Here is a 23,697-nt window from a genome sequence, read left to right on the forward strand (position 1 = left end):
CCCCCCCCCCCCCCCCCCCCCCCGCCGGGGCTGACCTTGGGGCCATGGTTTTCCCACTGGCTGCGTTCTCTCCGCCAGCTCCTGGGCACGTGCTGTCGACGGGGCTTCTGCAGAAGCCCAGTGAGAAGAAAGGCAGACCTGCCGAGTTCCAGCTCTTTCCGCTTGCCCTGAAACCCCAGCCCCTCACCTATAATCTGAGGCCACGCACTCTTTTTGAGGGAGGTGAAGTCAGCCCCCACAACGATTCAGGAGAAATGGCTATGGGCTTGAAAATACATAAGCACAGTTTAAAAATCACATTTCTACCTTTCTTTTCAAGTTCCCTTAACACCAACACAACAAAATCTTTTTGCTTTAAAATTTCGGAGTTGACTGGGTTGATGAACCCCTGAAGCAACTCCTGGGTACCAGTGCAAGAAACTGCCCTTCCACACGGATTTTCCGTACACGTCAGCACACCTCCCCTCCACTCGTCTGAGACCCAAATATAAACACACCATACCCACCACCCTGCTCCACACCTGGCTTTTTTCACTTAACATCTTGGGGGCAGCTCCGTGTTGACACTACTGGACCCATGTCATCCTTTTAAATCTTACTGTATATGCCAGAGGTTGACTGACTGGAGCTCATGGTCCTAATCTGGCCTGCTGCCTCTTTTTATAAACATAATCTTACTGGATCACAGCCACATTCACTCGTTCGCGCACCGTCTAGGGTTCCTTGTGCAGTACGAAGGCAAGACGGAGTAGCTGCGACACAGGCTATGTAGTTGGAAAAGCCTAAACTGTCTGTTATCTTGCCCTTTCTAGAAAAAGCCTGCCATCCTCTGGTGTATGCCACTGTATGGCTGCACCAAAACGTATTTAACCCGTTTCCCATTGGACATTCAAGTGGAAAATTCCTTACTCCTGGGGCGCCTGGGTGGCTCAGTTGGTTAAGCGACTGCCTTCGGCTCAGGTCATGATCCTGGAGTCCCGGGATCGAGTCCCGCATCGGGCTCCCTGCTCAGCAGGGGGTCTGCTTCTCCCTTTGACCCTCCTCCCTCTCATGCTGTCTCTCATTCTCTCTCTCTCAAATAAATAAAATCTTAAAAAAAAAGAAGAAAATTTCTTACTCCTTAAAATTCCCTAAGAATAAAATTAAACTGAAAATTCTGAGAGGCATTAAGAAGGCTGAGGAAAGGAAGAGCAGGAACTGGCTGGGAAGAGGCCAGCATGGAGGAGGAGGCTTAAAGAGGGAACTTCAGGGTGAGCTATAACCTCCCAAAGTGTCACTTCCTCTTTTTAGAGGAAGCAAGAGGCGAACTGTAGGTCTTTTGATAAGAGGAAATCCCCCTTTGCTATATCAAAGCTACTCCCTGTGTTTGTGTTTTTCTAAGTTTGGCAAGGCTGCCTGAAGCATACTGTGACCAAATTAGGAAGTGAGCAGGCTGATGTCTCTGAGCTGGTCACCACATGGCCAAGACGCCCAAGCATGTGTAGACAGTGATGGATGGGAGGGAGAGGCTCTATCCAAGAAGGAAATGCTATTTGCTTGAGAAATTAGCCTTATAAAAATTACACTTAATAAGAGTAATTGTTCTGTAAGACGGAATTCTCTTGCTGCTACTGACAACAAAACAAAGGCTTCAAAGGTTTCTACAAGGAAAGACTGTGAAACAGGCAGTGGAGACAAATTCTTTTGGGTGTTATTCTGTTTATTCCAAGGGTAGTGAAAATCTTGAGAAGTACCAGGGAAAAATATACCAATTAGCTCTCTAACAGATTAAGATACTCAGTTTTATGCTATTGAGAAAAAAAGAATTTAGACAGGTCATGCTAAAAAAGAATTGTGTAAATGCTCCATTTTACCACGGCCTACCCAATTGCTTTTATTGGCTGGAATGGTAAGATTTAAGCTCATCTTACAGTTTCCAACAAGGTCTAGGAATGTGATACTGAATCATTCATACTGAGCTTGTTTCTGCCATCTCTACTCAGTGATATTCTCTTCCAGGAATGACTTCTGAGTTAACTTTTGATTCTGAGCCAATGAGCTGAGAATCCATTCTGACCACCAGTACTATTGGGGTAATAAAGTTTAAACTTGAAAATCCTTGCTTTCCTCCCAAATTTCCAGATCAGCAAGATTCTTGGACATGGTTTTTATTCCCTGAAGAATGTGCTTGGTTCATTTCCAGCATCTGCTATGAAGTCAGATGTGCAGTTAAGAGTTAAGGTAAGTGTAGGGGCGCCTGGGTGGCTCAGTCAGTTAAGTGTCTGACTTGGGCAAAGGTTATGATCTCAGGGTCCTGGGAAAGAGCCCTGCGTAGGGCTCCACACTCAGTGGGGAGTCTGCTTGTCCCTCTCCCTCTGCCGCTCCTGCGTGTGCTCTCTCAAAGGAATAAATAAAATCTTAAAAACAAAAGAGTTAAGGTAAGTGTAAATGACAAATCTTAGTTCTTTACAGGAAAACCTATAAGGGAGTCAGGCAAAAAGCACAGTTCTCAGCTCAATCTGAGAACCTGCTCTCTCCAGGGCAGTGGCGCTCCAAGAGAAGGCGGAGGCCCAGGGCAGAGTTCTGCGCCGGTGGCCATGTTGTGGTGTGGGGCTCCTGCTCAATGGATGCTGACCTGGTATTCTGGTTTCTTCACCAGGCTGTATGGGTGGGTTGGGGGGGGAGTTCTGCAGCCACTCTGATGTTGTCAAAATAGCTAAATGTTTGCTTTCTACCTACCCCTGTACTGATTTTGAATGACATTTATTTACAATCACCTAAAGGGTCCATGAATTTTACAGCTAACAACATTACAAAGAATAGACACTTTCTGGAAGGCCCTGGCTGACACACGAACCCACCAGTTAAGAACTGTATTTCTATTAGTCCGGGTCTCTATGGCCCACCATTAACGGAGGCAAACTGTATACTACTGGACAACTGAGGACATATACAGATTAGAGAACTATCCCACAATCCAGAGTCCACGTATAACTGGAAGACAGAAGTTGGAGGATTCCTCAAGCTACGTAAACCTTGCATTTAACCTCTTCCCCTTAACTGTACAATGAGGGTGTCAGGGCTATACGATCTCCCAGGTACCCCTTACAAACCCAGTACCTGCAATTACAAATCAAGAAAACCCGATGCCAGTATTATAGAGCCACCCGGGCAGGCTTGGTGCAGTTCCTCTGAACAGGGTTTGAACCACACATTCATGTGTCCCCCTAGATGAGCATGAGATGCCAAGGATACCCATGCCTGATCTGACCTCACCGTGCCCAATCAGATGGCACGCCTCCAACTCCCTGCTCTCGACTGCTGCCACCACCCTGCAGCCTGGCCTAAGCAGGAGGTGTGCTTGGCAGAAGCCCCGCCGCGCTCTCTCCCCGGCTGTCTTCTACTTTCTCACTGCAGTGCAGAAGGCACCCCGGCTCTACACAGGCTTCGTTGCCCTTTTATGGTAGAAAAATGAATTGCCTGCCCAGCAGTGAAGCTGAGAGAGATGACAGAACGGAAAGTTGTCATTTGTTGTGGTTTTGGCAGCAACAGAATAAAGCGTTCTCCTCTCAGCCACCCTTGGATGGACAGTGCTCGCCAGGCATTCAGCAGGGGAAAAGCAGACCCAGCCCAACTGCTCCCAGATGCATTCCTTCCTTGCCTCGCCTGCAAAGGGATGTGTTTACTTATGAACAGTGTCAAGCCTTATTCTGGTGGAAATGCACTTTTGACAAAACAAGGTATAAAAAGGCTGTCTGTGTTCTGCTGAAAGATCTAAGAGAGGTGCTCCAGAAAACACGATTCCAATCAGATCACATGCAAGGAACGGCTTCATTTCCTAGCACAACGAGGCTGTGGGACTGGAGCTGGGCAGGGAGGTGACTTTGCTCAAAGGAGGGGCTGCAGCTGTTGCTGAAGCCCAGCCCAGCCCAGCCTGATCCCTGTCTCCCGAATGGCTCAGAGGGATGGGGGAGTAGCCACTGACTCCAGATAAATACATTCCTGGGAAAACATACCAATATCCAAGTCCCTGGGGTAATAAACAGCAGTTGGTACCAGAGGGCCTTAAATTGTTTGCATTTCTGTCAGGAGGCTCAGAGAAAAAAAAACAAAAACAGGCCTCCCAGCAGCTGGGAAAACATGTTGCAAAAGGAAAATTAGGCAATTCTCTGTATGCACATCGGAGTTAGGGAAATTAAGCTTATCTGAGTGAGAGAAATTAAGCTTATCCAACATGCTTTCAGCTGGAAAACAAGCCTTTTTTAAATGGGTGGGGGAAAACTTGTGATGCTTACATGGTTTTTTCCGTATTTAAAGCATCCAAGGACTAAAAAAACACGCTGGCCATGGAACTGGAGCAAAGTAGCAGCCACTAAATGAGGGGCCAAATGTCCAGTTTTCCTGCAGCCAGCACTGCAGAACCCCCTACCACAGCATCCCCTCGACCACCCCTCTCTACCAGCAGGGGGGTGTGCTCCAGGGACAGCCGGCGGCCTGTACACATATTCCCAGGATCCATTGCCAACCTTGAACTGGCTGCCTCTACCGTTGCTCTCAACTGTTGCCACCACTCCCCTCCGGCCCCCCAGTCAGCCCTCAGAAGACTGGTGTTTCTCCAGGCCAATTCACTCCCACCGAGGCCTTCTGGAGAAGGCTAAAAGAATGCTAGCAAAGGTCCACAGCACTGCACAAATGGGTTTTGGGACTGGAGGTTTTGTTAACCAAGGACCACAAGAGCACTGTGCATCCCCAGGTCTTGGGTCACTAGGTCACCAGAAACAACCAGATGTTCCAGCTGCCACCCCCCCCCCCATTTAATCTCTCCCCACCCCCATGCCCTCTTTTGTGGCTCTACAAGATCCACCCTCCCACCAGCACTTTGATCACACCATCCCTACATCGGGCTTGCAACAGCTCCCTGGGGTGTCCTTTTCGAACCGAAGTCCATCCATCCTCCTAGTCCACTTTCCTCCTGTTCCGTCACACAGGTCTACCGCTGACCCCTGAACAGCTCTCTCTGCGTCACTTCCTGGCCAGGAATAGCGGTCTACCTGCACCCATCAGGTGCCGTTAGGACTCTGTCAGGTCAAGATCCAGCTCTTTCATGAAGTGTTTCCGGACTGCGCCCAATTGAAGGGACTGTCCCCTCCCTCTGGCTCCCTCCAGCAGTTCCCATCACCATCCATTTAGCTGTTTGCACAAGGAGTTGGCCTCCCTTGATCCAGATCTGAGTAGGGCTGTCGCTGCCTATTTTGTATCTTCAGGCATAGCAATACTCAATAAAAATCTGCTGAACGAATGACCAAGTTCCAATCAAGGCCAACCAGCCTGTGTTGGCACAAGCCTATGCTGAGGGAGCAGCTAAGACAGCAAGGCAAAAGTTTTAGGAAGGAGTGAGTCTAGAGGAAGAAGGCAGGGGAGAAGGAAGCACTGCACAGCAGACAGGGCCTTGGTGACAGGGCTCAGGGGCACAGGGTCTACCTGGAGAGAAGACCCATGCTGGGCGAGCTAAGGGGAGGTTAGAGCGGGCGCGGGCCTTGGGAGAGAAGAGGAGGTGGCTTTTATGGGAGGTGAGAGGGCCTGGGCGCTAAGAGGAATGTGGCAACTGGAGATATTTGGAGTAGCAAAATCTCACTGAAGATGGTCAGGATGGGGAAAGGACAAACTACAGTCAAAACAAGAGAAGAAAAAACTGTGGTCTACATCACTCTCTTTGGGCTAGAATCTCAATCAGCTTCTCAGGTATAGGGAACTTTTGAAACTTAAAACCCTTTCTCATACAAATTTCTGATGGAAAATAAAACTGAAGTGCTTTTATGAGGCCACAGGGATTTGATCTGAGAAACTCTTAGCCTATTTCTTTTTGGAAAGCAAATACCAACACCATTTTGAAAACCTTCAGTATTGGAAACCAGGGACTTTGGACTGGAAGGACACTTGAAAGGCCATCTGGTCTCTTCTCTGGCCTTGAAGCTGCACCATATGCTGGAAGTCACTCCAGAGAAAAGGAGCCTATCCAGAGCTGTCCAAAAGCCTCCAGCAGGGCTTCGGTGTAGGCCCTCATCACAGGGCCCCAGGTTCCCAGAACCTGTTTCACTGGTTACATTACGGTCTAGGGATCCATCTTGGATTCCTTCTGGGTAGCTGAAGTCTTTTTACTCAGGGAAGCTGGAAACACCAAGTCAAAACCACTCCTACAGAAGAATCTTGTACAAGTCGAGAACCGCCCCCCACCCACAAAACCTTCCCTCCTCCAAGATGACCAGCCCTTGTATCCTCCCACGAAGAGCTGCTGACATTTTCCTATTATGTAACAAATTTCCCTCATCTCTTAAAAAAGTGACCATGCCACAGAATTGGACATCTGAGTATGGGTCACTGCAGGTCCCAAAAGTGAGATGCCCTCAAAGCAACAAAGTAGGAAAGAACACAGATAATAGAAAACTCAAGTGAAACTATGTTTTTTCAATATGGTGTTTTAAAAATTAACTTTTTAAATATACAAAAAAGTAGGCAATAAACATGAGTGATGGGTCCCCACCTACCCATCCCTCAGGTTTAATAATTATCAACTCAGGGCTAATTACCTTTTTGTACCCCATCTACTCTCCCATCCTCTCTTGCCCAGTGTATTTTTAAAGCAAATCCCAGATGATGTATCATTTCATTTTTAAGCATTTCAGTTTGTATCTCTAAAAGATAAGGACTCTTAAAACCAGCCAACCATACCCAAATCACACCTAAAACCACATAATACCAAGCAAGGCAGCCCTGGATTTGACTCCTGATGTCCCCTGTTAGCTGTGACTGAGCAGACAAGGAGCAGAAAGTCCCTAAAGAGGCTACTGGTAAGAGGTCCACTGGCAGGCCCCTCAACATCTGCCTGTTTAAGGTGCCAAACCCCCACCTCACAGGACCCTAACTGCCTCTGCTCTTTCTGATAGAACAGCACAAGAACTGTGGCTGTGCTTCTTACCCTGACCTCGGCAGACTGGACTTTGTCAGTGCTGATCCTAGTCACCAAGGTCATTCTGAGCCCGTTTTCTCAAGGAGCACTGGTATGTGGTGCAGATACAGAGCACACAGATGCCATTAGGTTTCAAGAGATGGCAGGGCTGGCTACTGAGCCTGTTACCATGGAGACAAAGGGCAATGGCTTCTGGGTCTGGGCAGTTAATCCCACTTAGGACTGTAAACTGGCCCACAGATACAGACATGCATTTCTAATCGTGGTCTGGGAGAGGGCCATGCAGCCTCTGGGGACTAGAGAAGTCCTCATTCTCTGTATGTTTGTCTCAAAGTCAGGGAGGACACTGAGCGGTAAAACGGCATTTACATTGCTCAGGCACTACACAGCAATGGGAAAATGACCTTGAATCCAACAGTACAAATGAGAAATTCCACCCTGCGATGGCTCCACTCTGTGCTTGAAGCATTCCTTTTTGCTCCTGTTTCCCTTGCCCACATTCCTCCTCCCTGACACAGACACCCACAGGGAGATGGGGTGTTTTCATGCCTGTGTTATTACCATAGCAACAATTTCTCTTCTACCTGCAAGGGTGGAAGCCCTGCAGTGCTCTGTGCTGAGAACGCAAAGAGGGGACACGAAGGTTCTGCGCTCCAACACACACATGTATACCACACACACACACACGATGCACACACATGCCCGTGTGATGCATGCACACACTCCTCCAAGGACACTACAATGAGAACCAGTAAAACGAATTAAATTAAAATGCTGACACCTGGTCACACAATTAATTAGTGAATAGACAAGAAGGCGGCAAATGACTACAAAGGTATTTTGTAGACATCAATTCTTGAGGGATTTTTAACGTGAGATTTCTAAAGACTTTGAATCAAAATGCATCTCTCCTTTGATGAGGCCACAGGCACACACACAAAAATTAAGTTATTTTAACAAAACATATGAAGGCACTAAACAAGTAATATGTGGTTTCCAGAAAGATAGGCACTCAAAGCTTATGATCCTCGTATGGTTTGTGAACAGGGCTAGGCTGTGGTGAGTCTGATAAGCAATGGCTCAGGGTGGCCACAAAAACCATGAGAAAGGGTCAGTTTCAATTTTAATAATGTGCCCATCCAAGTCTGTTAAAAATTCACAGTCTCTATACATACTGTAGACAACGTATCTTAGTAGAGACCCAAACAAAAGAGAGACAAGGAGGTATGTCCTTGGTACAAGGACAGTGAAAGGTGAGCAGTCCCGGCCTCCAGGCCTGCCCTGCTGCACTGGGGGTGGGTGCTGTGGTCAAGACTCAAAGATCGGCACCTTCCTAAGAAGACAAAAAACATAACCCATGAGTCATGGAGACAAAGCACGGCCATTTTCACTTTGTCCCTAATTCTAAGTCCTCTAGTAAAACAATCAATCATTTTTCTAGGTCCTTCCTACACTCATCTCTTGAAATACTCCCTGAGATGCCAAACCTTTCAGAAAGGGATAAAAAAAAAAAAAACCAATGAGACATCCAAAAGGAGGGACACAGCAGTGCTGTGGACCAAGCAACTGAGACTCGCAGGGCACAGGTAGCCTTCATTAGGACACAGCTCTCCCCAGGGTAGCCCGGGTCCTTCTCTGAACTTGAACAATGTGGGCTAAAGTGACAGCAGTCATTTCTTACAGAATATATCAGCACACAATTTAGCTTAAAAAAATCCATCCCCTTTCCACTGTGGCATGCTAGTAAGAAGAGTTTTCTGAGTCCACGATTTGAAAAGCTAAGGTCTGGGAGAGTCATCTTTAGGTCCCTGATGGGACTTTACATCTGCCCACCTTAGGGGAATTCCACACTCCTGTGGGAGACTTTAGACATCTGGGAGAAGTTCCTCCTTTCTAGGAACTCCCCACCTGCAGCCACCGTTGGCATCAGTCTGCGCCTTCCCTGTGCGGCAGCTACTGTTTCCTGACCTGAGACGTGCCAGGCACCGACGCTTCCCTACATCAGGCTGTTTGCGCCTCCGCCCCCGCTTTATGAGACACGACCCACACGTCACTGACGTTTCACCAGAGGTCTGCGAGGTAGGTGCCACTGCTCTCATTTTACAGATTTAAAAACTGTGGCTCAGGGAGGGGATGTATTTACCCTCAGTCACAAAGGTAAGAAGGGGCAGAGCTGGAACGGAAGCCTGAGCCGGCTGAACATCGAAATCCCTTGTCTTCCCCACGCCGCCAGACTGTGTTCCGAGCTGCAGCACAAGCGCGGCCACAGGCACCTCGCTCCCTGTCGCCCGGCGGCGCCCAGCCCAGGGCTGGCTCCAGGGCTGGCTCCGGGGCGGCAGGTCGGCAAGGGCTTCTCACGCAGCGGTCTTCAAGGGAACCCCCCAAACTCAGAACCTACTAACGAAGCCCAGCACAAGTGGAACACAAAGCAACATTTTAACCTTCTAGAGCAGCTTCCCTGGGTGAGAAAGGAAGCACCGGAATGTTCTCTGGGGGCAAGGCAGAGTAACACCCACCTTGGCGGGGGGCGGGGTGTCAAGGACAGGCGAATACCCAAGTCCAGCCGACAGCTCAGCCTGTCTGGCCCGCCTGGGCTCTGAGGTGCACTCCCCTGTCCGGTGGGGGGGCCGCCCCGCAGCACTGCCAGGCCTGCAGCCGTTTTCACTACTCAGTGCCCAGGATCAAGGGACAGAAAAGGTGCAATATAGGAATAGAAACTACTCCTGTAGGACTATGGGGAAACAAAAATAACTGTTTTATTGATATTCGCTTTGTCGTTTAACCTGTGCCTGTATACGTATGTATACGTGTGTGTATATATAAAGATTTTTTTTTATTTGAGAGAGAGAGGGATTGAGAGAACGAGTGGGAGGAGGTGCAGAGGGAGAAGCAGAGCAGGGAGCCTGACGCAGGACATAATCCCAGGGATCATGATCTGAGCCCAAGGCAGACGCTTAACCAAGTGAGCCACCCAGGAACCGTGTACGTATGTACTTTTAAAGATTTTTTATTTTCGAGCAACTTCCACATCCAACGTGGGGCTTTAACTTAAGACCCCAAGATCAAGAGTTGCAAGTTCTACTGACTGAGCCTGCCAGGCGGCCCCCCATGTATATATTTTACCTTTCTTCCCCTTGGGTAGATATCTAGCTCCCTTTCAAATTAAGTGCTGCAAACAACAGCAGATACGGTATTTATAGGACTTTTACTAGGAAGGCAGGATAGGAAAAGAGGTAAGCAATATTTGCCTTTTGTTGTTTTTATTCTTCTTGGGAACATACCCCCCACCCTTCTCCCCCCCCTCCAGGTTCTCTAATCATATATTATTAGTGTGTGAAGATGATAAGTAATGAAGTGTAATTATCAACCAAAATCTTTCAAGGATCAGAAGCCTATGATGAACACATTCACTATGCTGTTTGCTATGAGGAATTTTAAAAACTGGAAAATGACTATTAAGTTAAAAACAGAGTTAGATCCTGAAACCTCATTGCCACAATGCCAGCTCTACCCCGAGACTGACGGGAGGGCGGCTCACAGCGGTGCTGCTTGGGATCTCCTCTGGGACTGTGTCTGTGGCGGGGAGGCCTCCCTCTGGGTTCTCACCATTGGGTAAATACTGTCACTCCACTCCACACCTCAGAGGCCACTTTTTAGGGTGGTTGGGGGGAATGCCAGGAGCTGAGAGCCCTGAATGGCACCTACCCAACATGCCTGCATACCACACAGCCTGAGGTCTTAAGCTATTCCGCCAGAACCCTCCAGAACCCTCCGGCTCTGAAGGAAGTGACTCACCTTGTGAGCAGGGGCAGGCCAAATCCCCGGGAGGGAATTCCCACCCCACCCCACCTCTTTTGTGGACTTGCATTATGAAGCACGGACTTCCACGCCAGAGAATGAGTGCTCCTTCTGGGACTTAAAAAAATCCTTTTGTTACCCAAACATTCAGTTCTTGTCAACATAACTTCCTGAATAAAGATCCTCCCTGATAGTGGGAACAAGAGGATCAAGCTTCATTCAGATCTAGATAAATGTAAACGCCTGTGCTCAGCACAGGAGTCAGCTGACGGGCTGGGCCTCAAATGATAGTGCTGCTAGTAAGTGCCAAGCGTCCACTGTCACAGCTGGAGCCGCCCTGGCACTGACAGCTGGTCCAGGCTCATTTACATTCTCTTCACGCGGCCGTCCAGCTACGGCAGGCGGCTGCAGATGCCTGTTTTTTAGCAACTAACTGGTTCACTGCAGATGTGAATTCTGGTTATATTTCACTGCTGTGGAGTCAGTAACACTGAATGCTACAAAGGATAGGATGGGGCCTGGAAATGGTAGAAAAAGAGGAGTAGGGAAAAGAAATGAGAAACACAGGAAAGAAAGGTGAGAAAGACACAGGAAAACAAGCACAAGTGACACCGGGAAAAGACGTCCAGCCACACTCACCCCCTTGGTTTCACTAAGGAACACCAAGCCAGGTGTCCTTCACAGTTCTTCGGACTAAAGTCTCACCACCTGATGGGTCTCCCTCCGTTAGCGCTTACTTCATGAATAGTCTTAAACCTCCACCTTGTAGCTCTGGCTGCCTTTCTGGAAAGCTCTACGTAAAAACCTCTGAATTTATGGAGCAAAGCTATGATCCTAGAAAAGTAGAGAAAGGCTCAACAGGGAAATTCTGACCCTCAGAATAAATATTCCAGAAGCATCACTTACAAATCTCCTTTTATCTAACACACTGCAGTCCCACACCAAACACATCCAATTCATTCCTAAAAGCACCATGCTGAAAACAAACTGATGAATCCTTTATCTGCAAACACACAGGGCGCTGAGGGCCTTGACAAAAGCATTCCGTCATATCAATGAAACAAAGACTCTCTCCCCATTTCATCAAAGATACAGTATCTTATTCTCTTCAGGGATTTTAGAGGAATGATTCCAGGCATTCAAGCCCGCCTCTAGATAATATATTAATATAAATGCCTCATCTCAGAGTGACAAGTTCCTGGAAATCTAACTGGAGTTTAGGTTCCTGGCAAAGACATTGCAATGAGGAAGCAGATGCCTTTAGTCTCACACGGGCCAAAAATTAGTTTGTGGCTCATTTCTTAAACATTAGTAATCCTCAAGGATTAACGGTTGGGTTTAGCCATCTAGCTGAAAAGAAACGATGTCATAAGGAAAATTTGTTTAAGTGGAAAAGGTAAAAGCATAGGTTCTAAAAACACTGACATCTCGGATACTAAATTCTGAATGCACATAGTGGTTTGCTTTGGTACTAAGCCTAAAAGAATTCTGTTTAGGAGACACTGTCTTGCTGACTGACATACTTCTGAAATGCTCTCAAGAGAAAACCGTTCCTCATGGAGTATCAGTGCCACCTAGTGGTGACTCACCATAGTGCCTAATAAGGAGGGACCAGCTTAGACCTAAATCCAAGTTAGCTCTCCCTTCCCTGTGAAGAACAGGGCGGGAACTTCTGAACCTGCTGTCCCTGCCTCAGGTTCCCAAGAGACAGTTTTCACTTTATTTTCCATGGTGGGCCAAACTCTGAAGACCTTACCCTAATGGTGGAAAGCGTCCAGAATGTGGATGCTCTCATCTGCAGGGAGGGTCAAGTTCTGAAGCATACGATCATTGAGAATGCCTTATGATGCATTCTCTTTACTGGAAAACGTTACTAAGGGACACAAAAAGATCTGAAATAAATGGAAATATATACTTTGAACTTATCAGGACTCACTTTATTGATACTAATCTCCCAAACTCATCTATGAATTTGATGAGATTCTAAATCAAAATGCTATCAGCATTCTCTAACTCCTGTGACCTACTTCCTAGATGCCCTGCCGCAGGCTTTCTGTGCTCCCATCTGTGTTCCCTGTCCCCAGGGCTCCCTCCTTTCAATGCTTCTTACTTCTGACTACAAAATTTTCCTCTAGCCTAGATCTCCCCTCATGTTCCTGACCCTAGTCACTTTCTAAGTAATTACTGAGACCTACTATGTGCCAGGCATTAGCAAAACATACACATACTGAACACCTCCATCCTCAAAGCTCTACCTATTTAAAACAGAATCGATTGACCTTCTCTCCTGGAATCTTTTCTTTTCTTTTTTTTAAGAGGGGGAGGGGAGAGGGAGAGAATCCTAAGCAGGCTCCAGGCCCAGTATGGGGCCCAATAGGGCACAGAATCTCATGACCTCAAGATCACGACCTGAGCCAAAATCAAGTGTTGGACGCTTAACTAACTGAGCCATCCAGCTTTTCTATTCTACTTGCAATTTTATGTGAATAGTATCATCACCCACTTAGTGGCCCAAACCAGAGAAGTGAGTCATCTGGACTTTTCCCCACCCCTACAGTCAGAGTATCTCCCTAATCCTATCTCCCCATTATCTTTCAAATTTGTTCCTTTTTTCCACCACCATCATCCATTTTGGTTCTCATGATATCAGTCAGGACATGCTAGGTTATGCTGTTGGAACAAACTCAAACTTCAGTAGCTCAAAACAGAGACTTATTTCTACATGTCCATCTTGGCAGAAGGAAAAGAGATAATGAACCATTAGCTCTCTTTTTGTGTTAAAAAAAAATACATTATATAAAATCTACCCCATGAACAAATCTTAAAGTGTACAGTACAATATTGCTAACTATATATGCACTGTTGTACAGCAGGTCTCGAGAACTTCTGCATCTTGGGTGCCTGAAATTTCACACCCATTGCATGTGGAACAGCTCCCTGTTTCCGCCTCCCCTAACCCCTGGCAACCACCATTCTATTTTCTGTTTCTGTAAGTGACTACATACCTGCAGTAAGTGGAATCACACAGAATTTGTCTTTTTGTGATAGGCTTATCTCACTAGCATAACTTCTCAAGGTTCACCCATGTTGTAGCATGACAAGATTTCTTTCTTTTCAAATCCTGACTAATGTTCCGTTGTATAGAAAGACACTTCCTTTAGCCATTCATCCATGGTTAGACATTTAGGTTGCTTTTATATCTTGGCTATTGTGAACAATAATGTAACGAACAAGAGTACAAATAGCTCTTCAAAATCCTGTTTCCTTTTTCTTTTTTAAAGATTTTATTTATTTATTTGACAGCGAGAGAGGGAACACAAGTGGGGGGAGTGGGAGAGGGAGAAGCAGGCTTCCCGCCGAGCAGGGAGCCCGATGCGGGGCTTGATCCCAGGACCCTGGGATCACGACCTGAGCCGAAGGCAGATGCTTAACGACTGAGCCACCCAGGCGCCCCAAGATCCTGTTTTCAATTGACATATATTCAGAAGTAGGATTACTAGATTGTATGGTAGTTTTTTTAATTTTTAAAAAAGATTTTATTTATTTACCCCCACACCACCGCCTCCACACCCAGTGTGGAGCCCAATGTGGGGCTTGAACTCACAACCCTGAGATCAAGACCTGAGTTGAGATCAAGAATCAGATGCTTAACCAACTAAGCCAGCCAGGCGCCCCCAGATTTCATTTTTAAGTGATCTCCACACCTAATGTGGGGCTGGGACTTACAACCCTGAGATCAAGAGTCACACGCTCCACCAACTGAGCCAGCCAAGTGCCCCTATTTAAAAAAAAATTTTTTTTTAAAGATTTTATTTGACAGAAAGAGAAAGCAGGGGGAGCAGCTGGCAGAGGGAGAGGGAGAAGCAGGCTTCCCGCTGAGCACGGAGCCTGATAACGGGGCTCGATCCCAGGACCCTGGGATCATGACCTGAGCCGAAGGCAGACACTTAACCAACTGAGCCACCCAGGCGTCCCAATTTTTTGAGGACATTCCCCATACTAGTTTCCATAGGGGATGTACTGTTTTACATTCCCATCAACAATGAACACTGGTTTCAATTTCTTCACATCCTTATCAACACTTATTTTCTTTTTTCCTTTTTTGTGTTGGTGAGCATCCTAGATGTGAAATGACCTCACCGTGGCTTTGATTTGCATTTCCCTGATGACAAGTGATGCTGAGCACCTTTTCATGCATCTGTTGGCCAACTGTAGGTTTCTTTGAAGAAATGTCTATTCGGGTCCTTTGCCCATTTTTTAATTGGCTTATTTCTGATTGGCTGTTACTGACTTATAGGACTTCCTGTTTATTACTGATATTAACACTTTACCAGAGAAATAATTTACAAACACTTTCTCCCATGCCATAGGCTACTTTTTCACTGTTGATGGTTTCCTTTTCTGTGCAAAGGATTTTCAGTCTGATGCAGTCCCATTTGTCTATTTTTGTTTTTGTTGTCCGTGCTATTAGTGTTACAATCATGAAATCACTACAAAGACCAATGTTAGGAAGCTTCCTATGTTTTCTTCTAGGAATTTTAGATTGTTATGTTTCAGTTTTTTTTTTTAATTTTTTTTTTTAAAGATTTTATTTATTTATTTGACAGAGAGAGATAGCGAGAGCAGGAACACAAGCAGGGGGAGTGGGAGAGGGAGAAGCAGGCTTCCCGCCGAGCAGGGAGCCCGATGCGGGGCTCGATCCGAGGACCCTGGGATCATGACCTAAGCCGAAGGCAGACGCCCAATGACTGAGCCACCCAGGCGCCCTATTATGTTTCAGTTTTTAATCCATTCTGAGTTGATCTTTGTGGTGTATGATAACATCCAATTTCATTCTTCTGCAGGCAGTCATGTTTGTCTGGCACCATTTGTCAAGCAGAACGACCTTTCCCCAAGGTGTAATCTTGGTGCCCCTGACTGCAGATGTGTGGGCTTCCTTCTGGGCTCTCTGTTTGGTTCCACTGGTCTGTAGGTCTGTCTTTATGCCAGTACCATACTGTTTTGATTACTATAACTCTGTAATATGCTTTGAAGCCAGGAAGTATAAGGCCTCCAGCTCTGTTCTTCTTTCTCAAGATTGTTTTGGCTATTTGGGATTCTTCACAGTTCTCTATGAATTTTAGGACTGTTTTTTTCTGTTTCTTCAAAAAAACAGTTGGTATTTTCATAGGAATTGTGACTAAATCTACAGATGGCATTGTATAGGTATGACATTTTGACAATATTAACTCTCCCCTATACTCTGTTGGTTCGTTTTAATTGGGGCCTATTTGGCTTCTTGAATCTGGATACCCATTCTCCTTTCCCAGATTTTAGATGTTTTTGGCCATTATTTTTGCAAATAAGCTTTCTGTCTCTTTCTCTCTTCTCCTCCTGAAACTCTTACAGCACATACACTGGTTCACTTGATGGTGTCCCTCCCATTGGTGCCTCAAGCTTTCCTTATTCTTCATTCTTTTTTTTCCTTTCTGTTCTTCTGACTAGATAATTTCAAATGACCTGTCTTTGAGTTCACTGGTTCTTTCTTCTGATTGGTCAAACCTGATGATGAATCCCTCTAGTGAAATTTTCCATCAGTTATTGTATTCTTCAGCTCCAATTTTGTTTGACTCTTCTCAATATTTTCTCTGTTGATATTCTCATTTTGTTCACATATCATTTTCCCGAGCTTGTTGAACATCTTTATGATGATTATTTTGAATTTTCAGGTAATTCACATACATATCTCCTTTTCTTTAGTGTCCTTTCTGGAGATCTACTTTGTTCCTTTGGTTGGACTGTATTCCTTCCTATACCTTGTTGCTTTGTGGCAGGATCCACATATTTGAAGAAACAGTCACCTCTCCCAGTTTTTACACAATAGCTTTGTACAGGGAAAGACCTTCACCAGCCAGCCTAGCTATAGATTCTGGGAGCCTTTACTTAGGAGGCGTCTTCTCTGGACTTAACATGTGTAAATTCTCAATTACAGAGGTTTCGCTAAGTTTCTTTTTTTAGGAGCTTATAATCTCTTTCTCCCTCTGGTGTCTGTCTATAGTACTGCAGGTTCTCTGGAGCAGTCCAACTCCTTTAGGCAGTACTCCCAAAGGCCAGAACCCTGGACACATGTTCCAACTCTTTCCCTCCCCAGGGAGAAGCTGGGAGTTGGGGGTTTCCTCCAGTTCTTTGCACACTAAACTGAGGGGAACGGCAATGGTAGTGTATGTTAGCTTAAAATGTTGCCTTTGGGGGCACCTGGCAGCTCAGTTGGTAGAACATGTGACTCTTGGATCTCTGGGTCATGAATTCAAGCCCCATGTTGGGCATAGAGCTTCCTTAAAATAAATAAAAATAAGTAAATATATAAAACGTTGCCTTTGTTCTCAGCAATCTCCAACCTGGTGCTGCTTAGAGTCAGGAAAGACAAAAGCCAGCCCCTTGGGCAGCTGCCCAAGAAGACTGAATGCTGGATTATGTTCAAGTCTTCCCTTTCCCTCCCCCCGGGGGATGGGGGTGGGGGTGGGGAAGCGAGGATTTAGATGTTTCCTGCATGTGCAGATGGGAGGGTCTCTGGCAAGTGAGTTCCGTGAATTTTCCTACAGGCTTCAATGCAGCCGGCTTTGCACTGTCTGGAATGCAGGGGCCTCCTACCTGGTTTCTAAATTTCTCACAAAGGGAACTGGTCTGTGTAATGTTGATCAGTGTCTCCATAGGGGGCTGGGGAAGGAGGGTCTGGGGCTGTCTGCTTGTTGACATCACCCCAAATCATGTTTTTACCATTTTTTCTGCAAGTGACTGATCTCATCCACACTGACATTTCATTGACCAAAAGAAGCTACACGGCCACCTCCAAGTTCAACAAGGCATGTATATCCCTTCCACAGAGAGGAAGCCGAATATTTGATGTTTCTCCTTCAGATCTTAAAAGCCACTGGGACCCTTTCACTGACATCCCAGGTTGATGTTCTGAAGACACTCACAGGACACTGTTTCAGACTCATGCGTGTCCTTAGGACTGCCTGTAACTGTCTTGGGAGAATAATGGCCTCACCTTCTCTTTTGCCTTCCAAATTGTCTATGAACACTTATCGGTAGAGTCTAATTTGGAATTCTTGGAGGAAATGTAGTTCCTAGCTCCATCTTAGCAATTCACGGAGATTCCACAGGAGGTGGCAGTGATGTGCATCTCTGACCTGGACTATAACAGCTGAAGAGATCTCCCTGTTATCTCAGTCCCCTTGCTGTTCCCCCTCTGCCACCTTAAACTGGTGCTCAAGATCTGCATAGCCTGGCCCCACCCAGCTGGTGAGCCTTCAGGATGCTACTCATCTTCAGACCTAAAAACACTCCAACATCTTCACTTTTCCTCCACCTAACCTTTCCTTCCCTTGGCTACTGCCTCCCCAGGCATTCCAGTGCTGGGTGCATGGGGAGCACACAGGGCAGTCACGTGCTCCACTTAGTTCCAAAAGCCAGAGACTGTTGGGAAAATTGTTATAGCAACAGCCTGAGGGTGGGGACAAATTATTAAATGGACACATAAATTCTAAGAATACACCCAGATTTTACAAAGAAATGTTAATGCTGAAAACAAAAGGAATAAAATTTAGTCCATTAGTTTAGTTTCTTCCTCCTTTCCCAATGACTACTTTCGTTTCTCCACTCCTGCAGTAAGGCAGAGGTATTATAATGTTCAACTCTGGTCATGCTATTTTTTTTAATTTTTAATTTCTTTTTAAAGACTTTACTTATTTGAGAGAGGGAGGGAGGGAGCATAGGCAGGTGGGGGGAGAGGGAGAGGGAGAAGCAGGCTCCCTGCTCAGCAGGGAGCCCGACGCAGGGCTCAATCCCAGGACCCTGAGATCATGACCTGAGCTGAAGGCAGACGTTTAACCAACTGAGCCACCCAGGCGCCCTGGTCATGCTATTTTAGAAAAATGGCTTAAAACATACTTGTCTAGGTTGATGCTAGACGCTTAAAAACTCTAAGTGGCTTGTAAATAGCTGACACATTTTAAGACATTCTTAGCTCACAGGGGAGTCTAGTTAAAAAAAGATTTTCAGCAGCGAGGTGACTTGATGGCTTTGGCACCCAACACAATCAGTTCTTATAAGAACAGTTAGTGAATATTCTACCAGATGCGACAGAGATGCCACCATGATACCCAGGCCTTTAACCCTTCATATTTTACATTATGACATCTGCCCTCATAGGAAGAAGGCCTACAACAGGAATCTAGAGCTTTATGACTGGAATTCCACAGGTGACCCCCATCTTTGCAACCATGTCAACCACGATTCACCAAGTACTGATCTTCATTTGCTTTCATTAAAAGGAGAGCACACAAACCCTTCTCACAGGTCAGCACACAGATAACCGGCAGATACACGGCATCAGTGTAGTCTATAACACCAAAATTCAAATGAATCTAGAAAAAAATTTGCTTCCCTACCTTTCGGCAGCGAGGATTAGGACAACTGAACCTCTTCACATCACTGTCCAACAGAGCAGGAAAGCTGCAGGAGGGGCACCTACAATCAAAACAGCAGAAGGAATATTACTCAGAATATTAAATTGGTTCCATGTTCACACTAATAATGGAATTTTAAGCTGGACAGCCATATCTCCTTTTTAATTAAAACAAGACTGAGGCTCTCCTTTGTGCTGGCTCTTACCAGGAAATGCAGATGCCATTTTGGGTCCTGCCTCAGTGCAAACCACTCAATAAATATACACCCCTACCTTTGTGAGAACTCCTTGCACGTATCACCTTTCCTCCATCCTCCAACTCAGTGCGTAACGATTGTACCTATAAGCCAAGTGATTAAGAGGTACCAAGGAATGTGAGTAAAAATGTGAAATGTGGATTTTCCCATTAATAAAATTATTCCCTACTGCTCAGAAGAAAATGCCAGAAGATCTGGAAGATCCAGTTTTTTTTTTTTTTTTTTTTAAAGATTTTATTTATTTATTTGACAGAGAGAGTGAGATAGAGAGAGAGAGCATGAGAGTGGGGAGGGTCAGAAGAAGCAGACTCCCTGCTGAGCAGAGAGCCCGATGCGGGACTCAATCCGAGGACTCCAGGATCATGACCTGAGCCGAAGGCAGTCGCTTAACCAACTGAGCCACCTAGGCGCCCCTGGAAGATCCAGCTTTGTTATAGATTTTCATCATCTGATGAAAGTGTTCAGGCAATCTTCATAATGGGGAATGAGGTGACCGATGACACTCTCCAACTCTGAGAACTCACCTGACAAGCTCATCGGCGTAAGCTGCAGCAACTTCCTCTTCAGCTTTCCGCTCGTAGTATTTATACAGGATGGTCTGGGGAAGCACCTTCTCCAGCTCACTAGTTGGGAATGAACATGTGCAACTGCCTTCCATGCAGCTGAGTTCTGACTAGAATTATAAGGTCAGGAAGCAAAAAAAAAAAAAAAATAAAATAAATTAAATAAAAGAAAGAAAGAAAGAAATAAATTTCAACCAAATTTTTAGAAAAACAAAAGCCTCAGTGGTTCAAAGCCTCCCTCAATGGGAAGTGGATAAACAGTGGTTAAGAAAGTGACGACACTCAAAACAAGGAAAGCGTGATAAAACCCCACAAAGTCCATCTCTGATATAGCACCAGAGGGCCTCTATCAGTCCAAACCGAAGTAAGGTGGAGAGCAACAAGGAAGGTCATGGCGCAGTGTCTGAAAAGGAGATATTTGTGAGAAGTGAGTTGATTTCCTCCAGGGACCCTGAAAAGGTTGGAGGTCTAGACCTTGGGGAAGGCGGAGGTGAGTCATAGAAGAGGAGACTGACAGGAATACAGACTAAAACCAAGGGGGTTGTTTGGAAAGCCTCTGTCTGGATCTTACTCCTTTCAGATGGAGTCAAGGGACTAACACTCTTCCAAGAGAAAGGAAGACAGCCTCCGGGACAGCTGCTCCAGGGGGCCCTGGCCATCATCTTCAAAGGCATCAGCAGCACACTGAGTCCTTCTCATGCCACATCAGTCCAACTTCCTCTTCTGCCTCTCTCATCCATTTTTAAGGACCCCTGTGATTACACTGGGCCCATCTGGATAATCCAGGCTACTCTTCCCATTTCAAGGCCACCCAACTAGCAACCTTAATTCCCCTGTCATGTAAGGTAACGTATCCACAGGTTCTGGGATGAGGACGGGGATATCTCTGGGGGACCATTATTCTGCCTGCCACACCATTCTGCTTGTAACGGTTACTCCATTCTTGACTAAACTGCAACTGACTTTAGACTAACTGATGTTGAATGATTTGATTATTGGTCAGGCATTTATGAAAAGTAATTCTGGGGGGCGCCTGGGTGACTCAAGTCGTTAAGCCTCTGCCTTCGGCTCAGGTCATGATCCCAGGGTCCTGGGATTGAGCCCCGCATTGGGCTCCCTACTCGGCCGGAGTCGGCTTCTCCCTCTCCCACTCCCTCTGCTTGTGTTCCCTCTCTGGCTGTGTCTCTCTCTGTCAAATAAATTTAAAAAAAAAAAAAAGGAAAAAGAAAAGTAATTCTGGTTTTTAATCGTTCCTTAAGACAAAACTCCTTTTCATATTATGTTATGCTGGTATCAACAGACACTAACTTTGCACAGAGAAATATGATCGTGGAAAGTTATTCATTTTTTTTTTTAAAGGCTTGTAGTTCTTTTCATCTTTTTTTAAAGTTTACTTATTTATTTTTAAGTAACTTCTACACCCAACATGGGGCTCAAACTCATGACCTCCAAATCAAGAGTCACATGCTCTTCTGACTGAACCAGCCAGGTGTCCCAATAGTTATTCATTTTAATACAACTATAAAATCCTTTAAAAATCTTGTTTAAAAAAACCCCAACAATGCACTCTCATTCAGTCTCTGTCCAGCTGCAAGGATCTCTTCATTTTTTATTACAAAAAGGACTGATGAGTGAAGAAGTCGGTGCTCCTGGCATAGGCATGGGGGCACAGAGGAACAGCGCCATTCCCCAAGAAGGAATCTACTCTGCTTACAACCAACACAATCACACCAGCCAGGGGCTGTCTAGGAATCACACACATACCAGCATGTCTTAAAAGCTCCAGCTCACCCCAGAAAGAGCAATTCGACGAGGCATTTCCACTTGCCTATGAATGGGGTCTCATACTCTGTGAACATTTCCTGTGTGGGAATATTACATGATTCTCACCTTTCCAGATCCAAAGACCGCCTCTTGGGCATATCTGATGAGACATTCTTTGCAGAACAAGTGAGCATCCGCACACTGAGTAAGCTCCTCGAATGGAAACTCCCCATAGCAGCAGCGGCACTCAATCAGCTGGCCGTCCTGCGGGCCGTGAGAGACACATGAGATGCTGTACACTGAAGCAGAGGGGCAGCTAGGTTTCATATTCCCCCATTCCCAAACACACGCTGAGGTCAAAAGCCACCTCTAGAAGCCATAAGATATCGATGAGCTATTTTCTGCTCTGTACATCTAGCTTGAGGTGCTAGTACAGATATTAATATATAACTAAAGATAGCGAGAATTTTCATGGGTTTTTATTCTTCAGAGTCATCCTTTGTACAAAGTGATCATATCATGAGTTCCATGGTGTCAACAGAACCATAACATCTATACTCAGATACTAATATGACTATGAGAGTCAGGGACAAGTGGCATGAGAGATGTTATTCCAAAAAGCTTCCAAAGTTGGATTTTGCTCTTATTAGAGGGCAGGAGTGTGAGGGGGTTGTGTCTCAGCCCACACTGTATCTTACGGGACCATGAAGCTAGCTAGAGCATAACCTACTCCAGTACTTGAACACCATAAAACCTGCTCTTCTCATTGGCAGAGACAGACCCAGACCCCAATCCATTCCCACTATGCTAGAAAAGGCCACGAGGTGAGGACAGCAGATAGTGGACAAAAGTGACCTGGTCCTGTGGTCAGACATATCTCTTCCAACTTTTTGACACCAGAATTCTAAATTTTCCTTTAAAAGTCTATTCAATGGATTCCAGGAAATTTTTTTTTTTTTTTTAAGAGAAACAACTCTGTCATTATCTGTGCTTCAGTTCTGATCCAGTCTGGCATTAGGAGTACCCATCATGGTTCAAGCACCTAACTGTAACTTGGTTGAACCATAAACCCAGCAGATCAACAGAAGTTATAGAGGAAGCAATTTGCCACCAGGAATTGATAAAGAAAAACAGGTCACATAAATACCCAGAATAAATGAATTAGTGAGATTTCAAACTACCTTTTGATACTGTTCTTCATTCATCTGCAGGGCAAGCAAAAAGTCTTCATGCTGAAGAACAAAACCAATACATGCAGATACAAATTTAGTAAAGATGCCACAAACATTTAGCATTTATTTCCATAAACATAAAAGAACTCTATTACGAATAATCATCTCTTCAGTTACACAGTTTAGTAGCTTAAAAAGGTACCTCAGAGTAAATTTAAAATGCACAAGAAAGCTAAATATAAAAAAAGGAAACCAAACAAATACTAGAAAATATGAGGGACGCTTTCTTGAATCTGACTCAAAATGTAGAAGGAATAAGGGGAAAGACGAGTACATAACAACACTTTTGAATAGCAAAGAATAGCATAAGCAAACAATAAACCAAATGGGTAAAAACCAAGTTTGACAACATCTTTTGTTGGTGAGAATGCAAACCAACACAACCACTATGGAAGAAACTTGGCATTATATAACACGGTACCTAAGTATTAGGTACTTTGATTCATCCAAAGCACATCGAGGAATGTATTCTTAAGATACTCTGGGGCAGGGGCACCTGGGTGGCTCAGTCATTAAGTGTCTGCCTTCGGCTCAGGTCATGATCCCAGGGTCCTGGGATCGAGCCCCGCATCGGGCTCCCTGCTCCGCGGGAAGCCTGCTTCTCTCTCTCCCACTCCCCCTGCTTGTGTTCCCTCTCGTGCTGTCTCTCTCTCTCTCTCTGTCAAATAAATAAATAAAATCTTAAAAA

At 45.5% G+C, this 23,697-nt stretch overlaps 2 protein-coding genes across 2 annotated transcripts in view; both read right to left on the minus strand.

The window, feature by feature from the left end:
- ACTB (actin beta) overlaps positions 1–23,697 on the minus strand; it is a 333,619-nt gene that overhangs the window by 130,078 nt on the left and 179,844 nt on the right. The window lies entirely within an intron of this gene.
- RNF216 (ring finger protein 216) overlaps positions 1–23,697 on the minus strand; it is a 136,938-nt gene that overhangs the window by 65,272 nt on the left and 47,969 nt on the right. The window contains exons 8-11 of the mRNA XM_081822766.1: positions 22,959–23,060; positions 21,904–22,041; positions 19,975–20,123; positions 19,177–19,255 (exon numbers count right to left, since the gene is read on the minus strand). Coding sequence (XP_081678892.1) covers positions 19,177–19,255; positions 19,975–20,123; positions 21,904–22,041; positions 22,959–23,060 — 468 coding nt within the window. The remainder of the gene's footprint in view (positions 1–19,176; positions 19,256–19,974; positions 20,124–21,903; positions 22,042–22,958; positions 23,061–23,697) is intronic.

The sequence above is a fragment of the Leptonychotes weddellii genome, chromosome 5, assembly GCF_054177405.1.
Source record: "Leptonychotes weddellii isolate Sample4059 chromosome 5, ASM5417740v2, whole genome shotgun sequence".
NCBI lineage: Eukaryota > Metazoa > Chordata > Mammalia > Carnivora > Phocidae > Leptonychotes > Leptonychotes weddellii.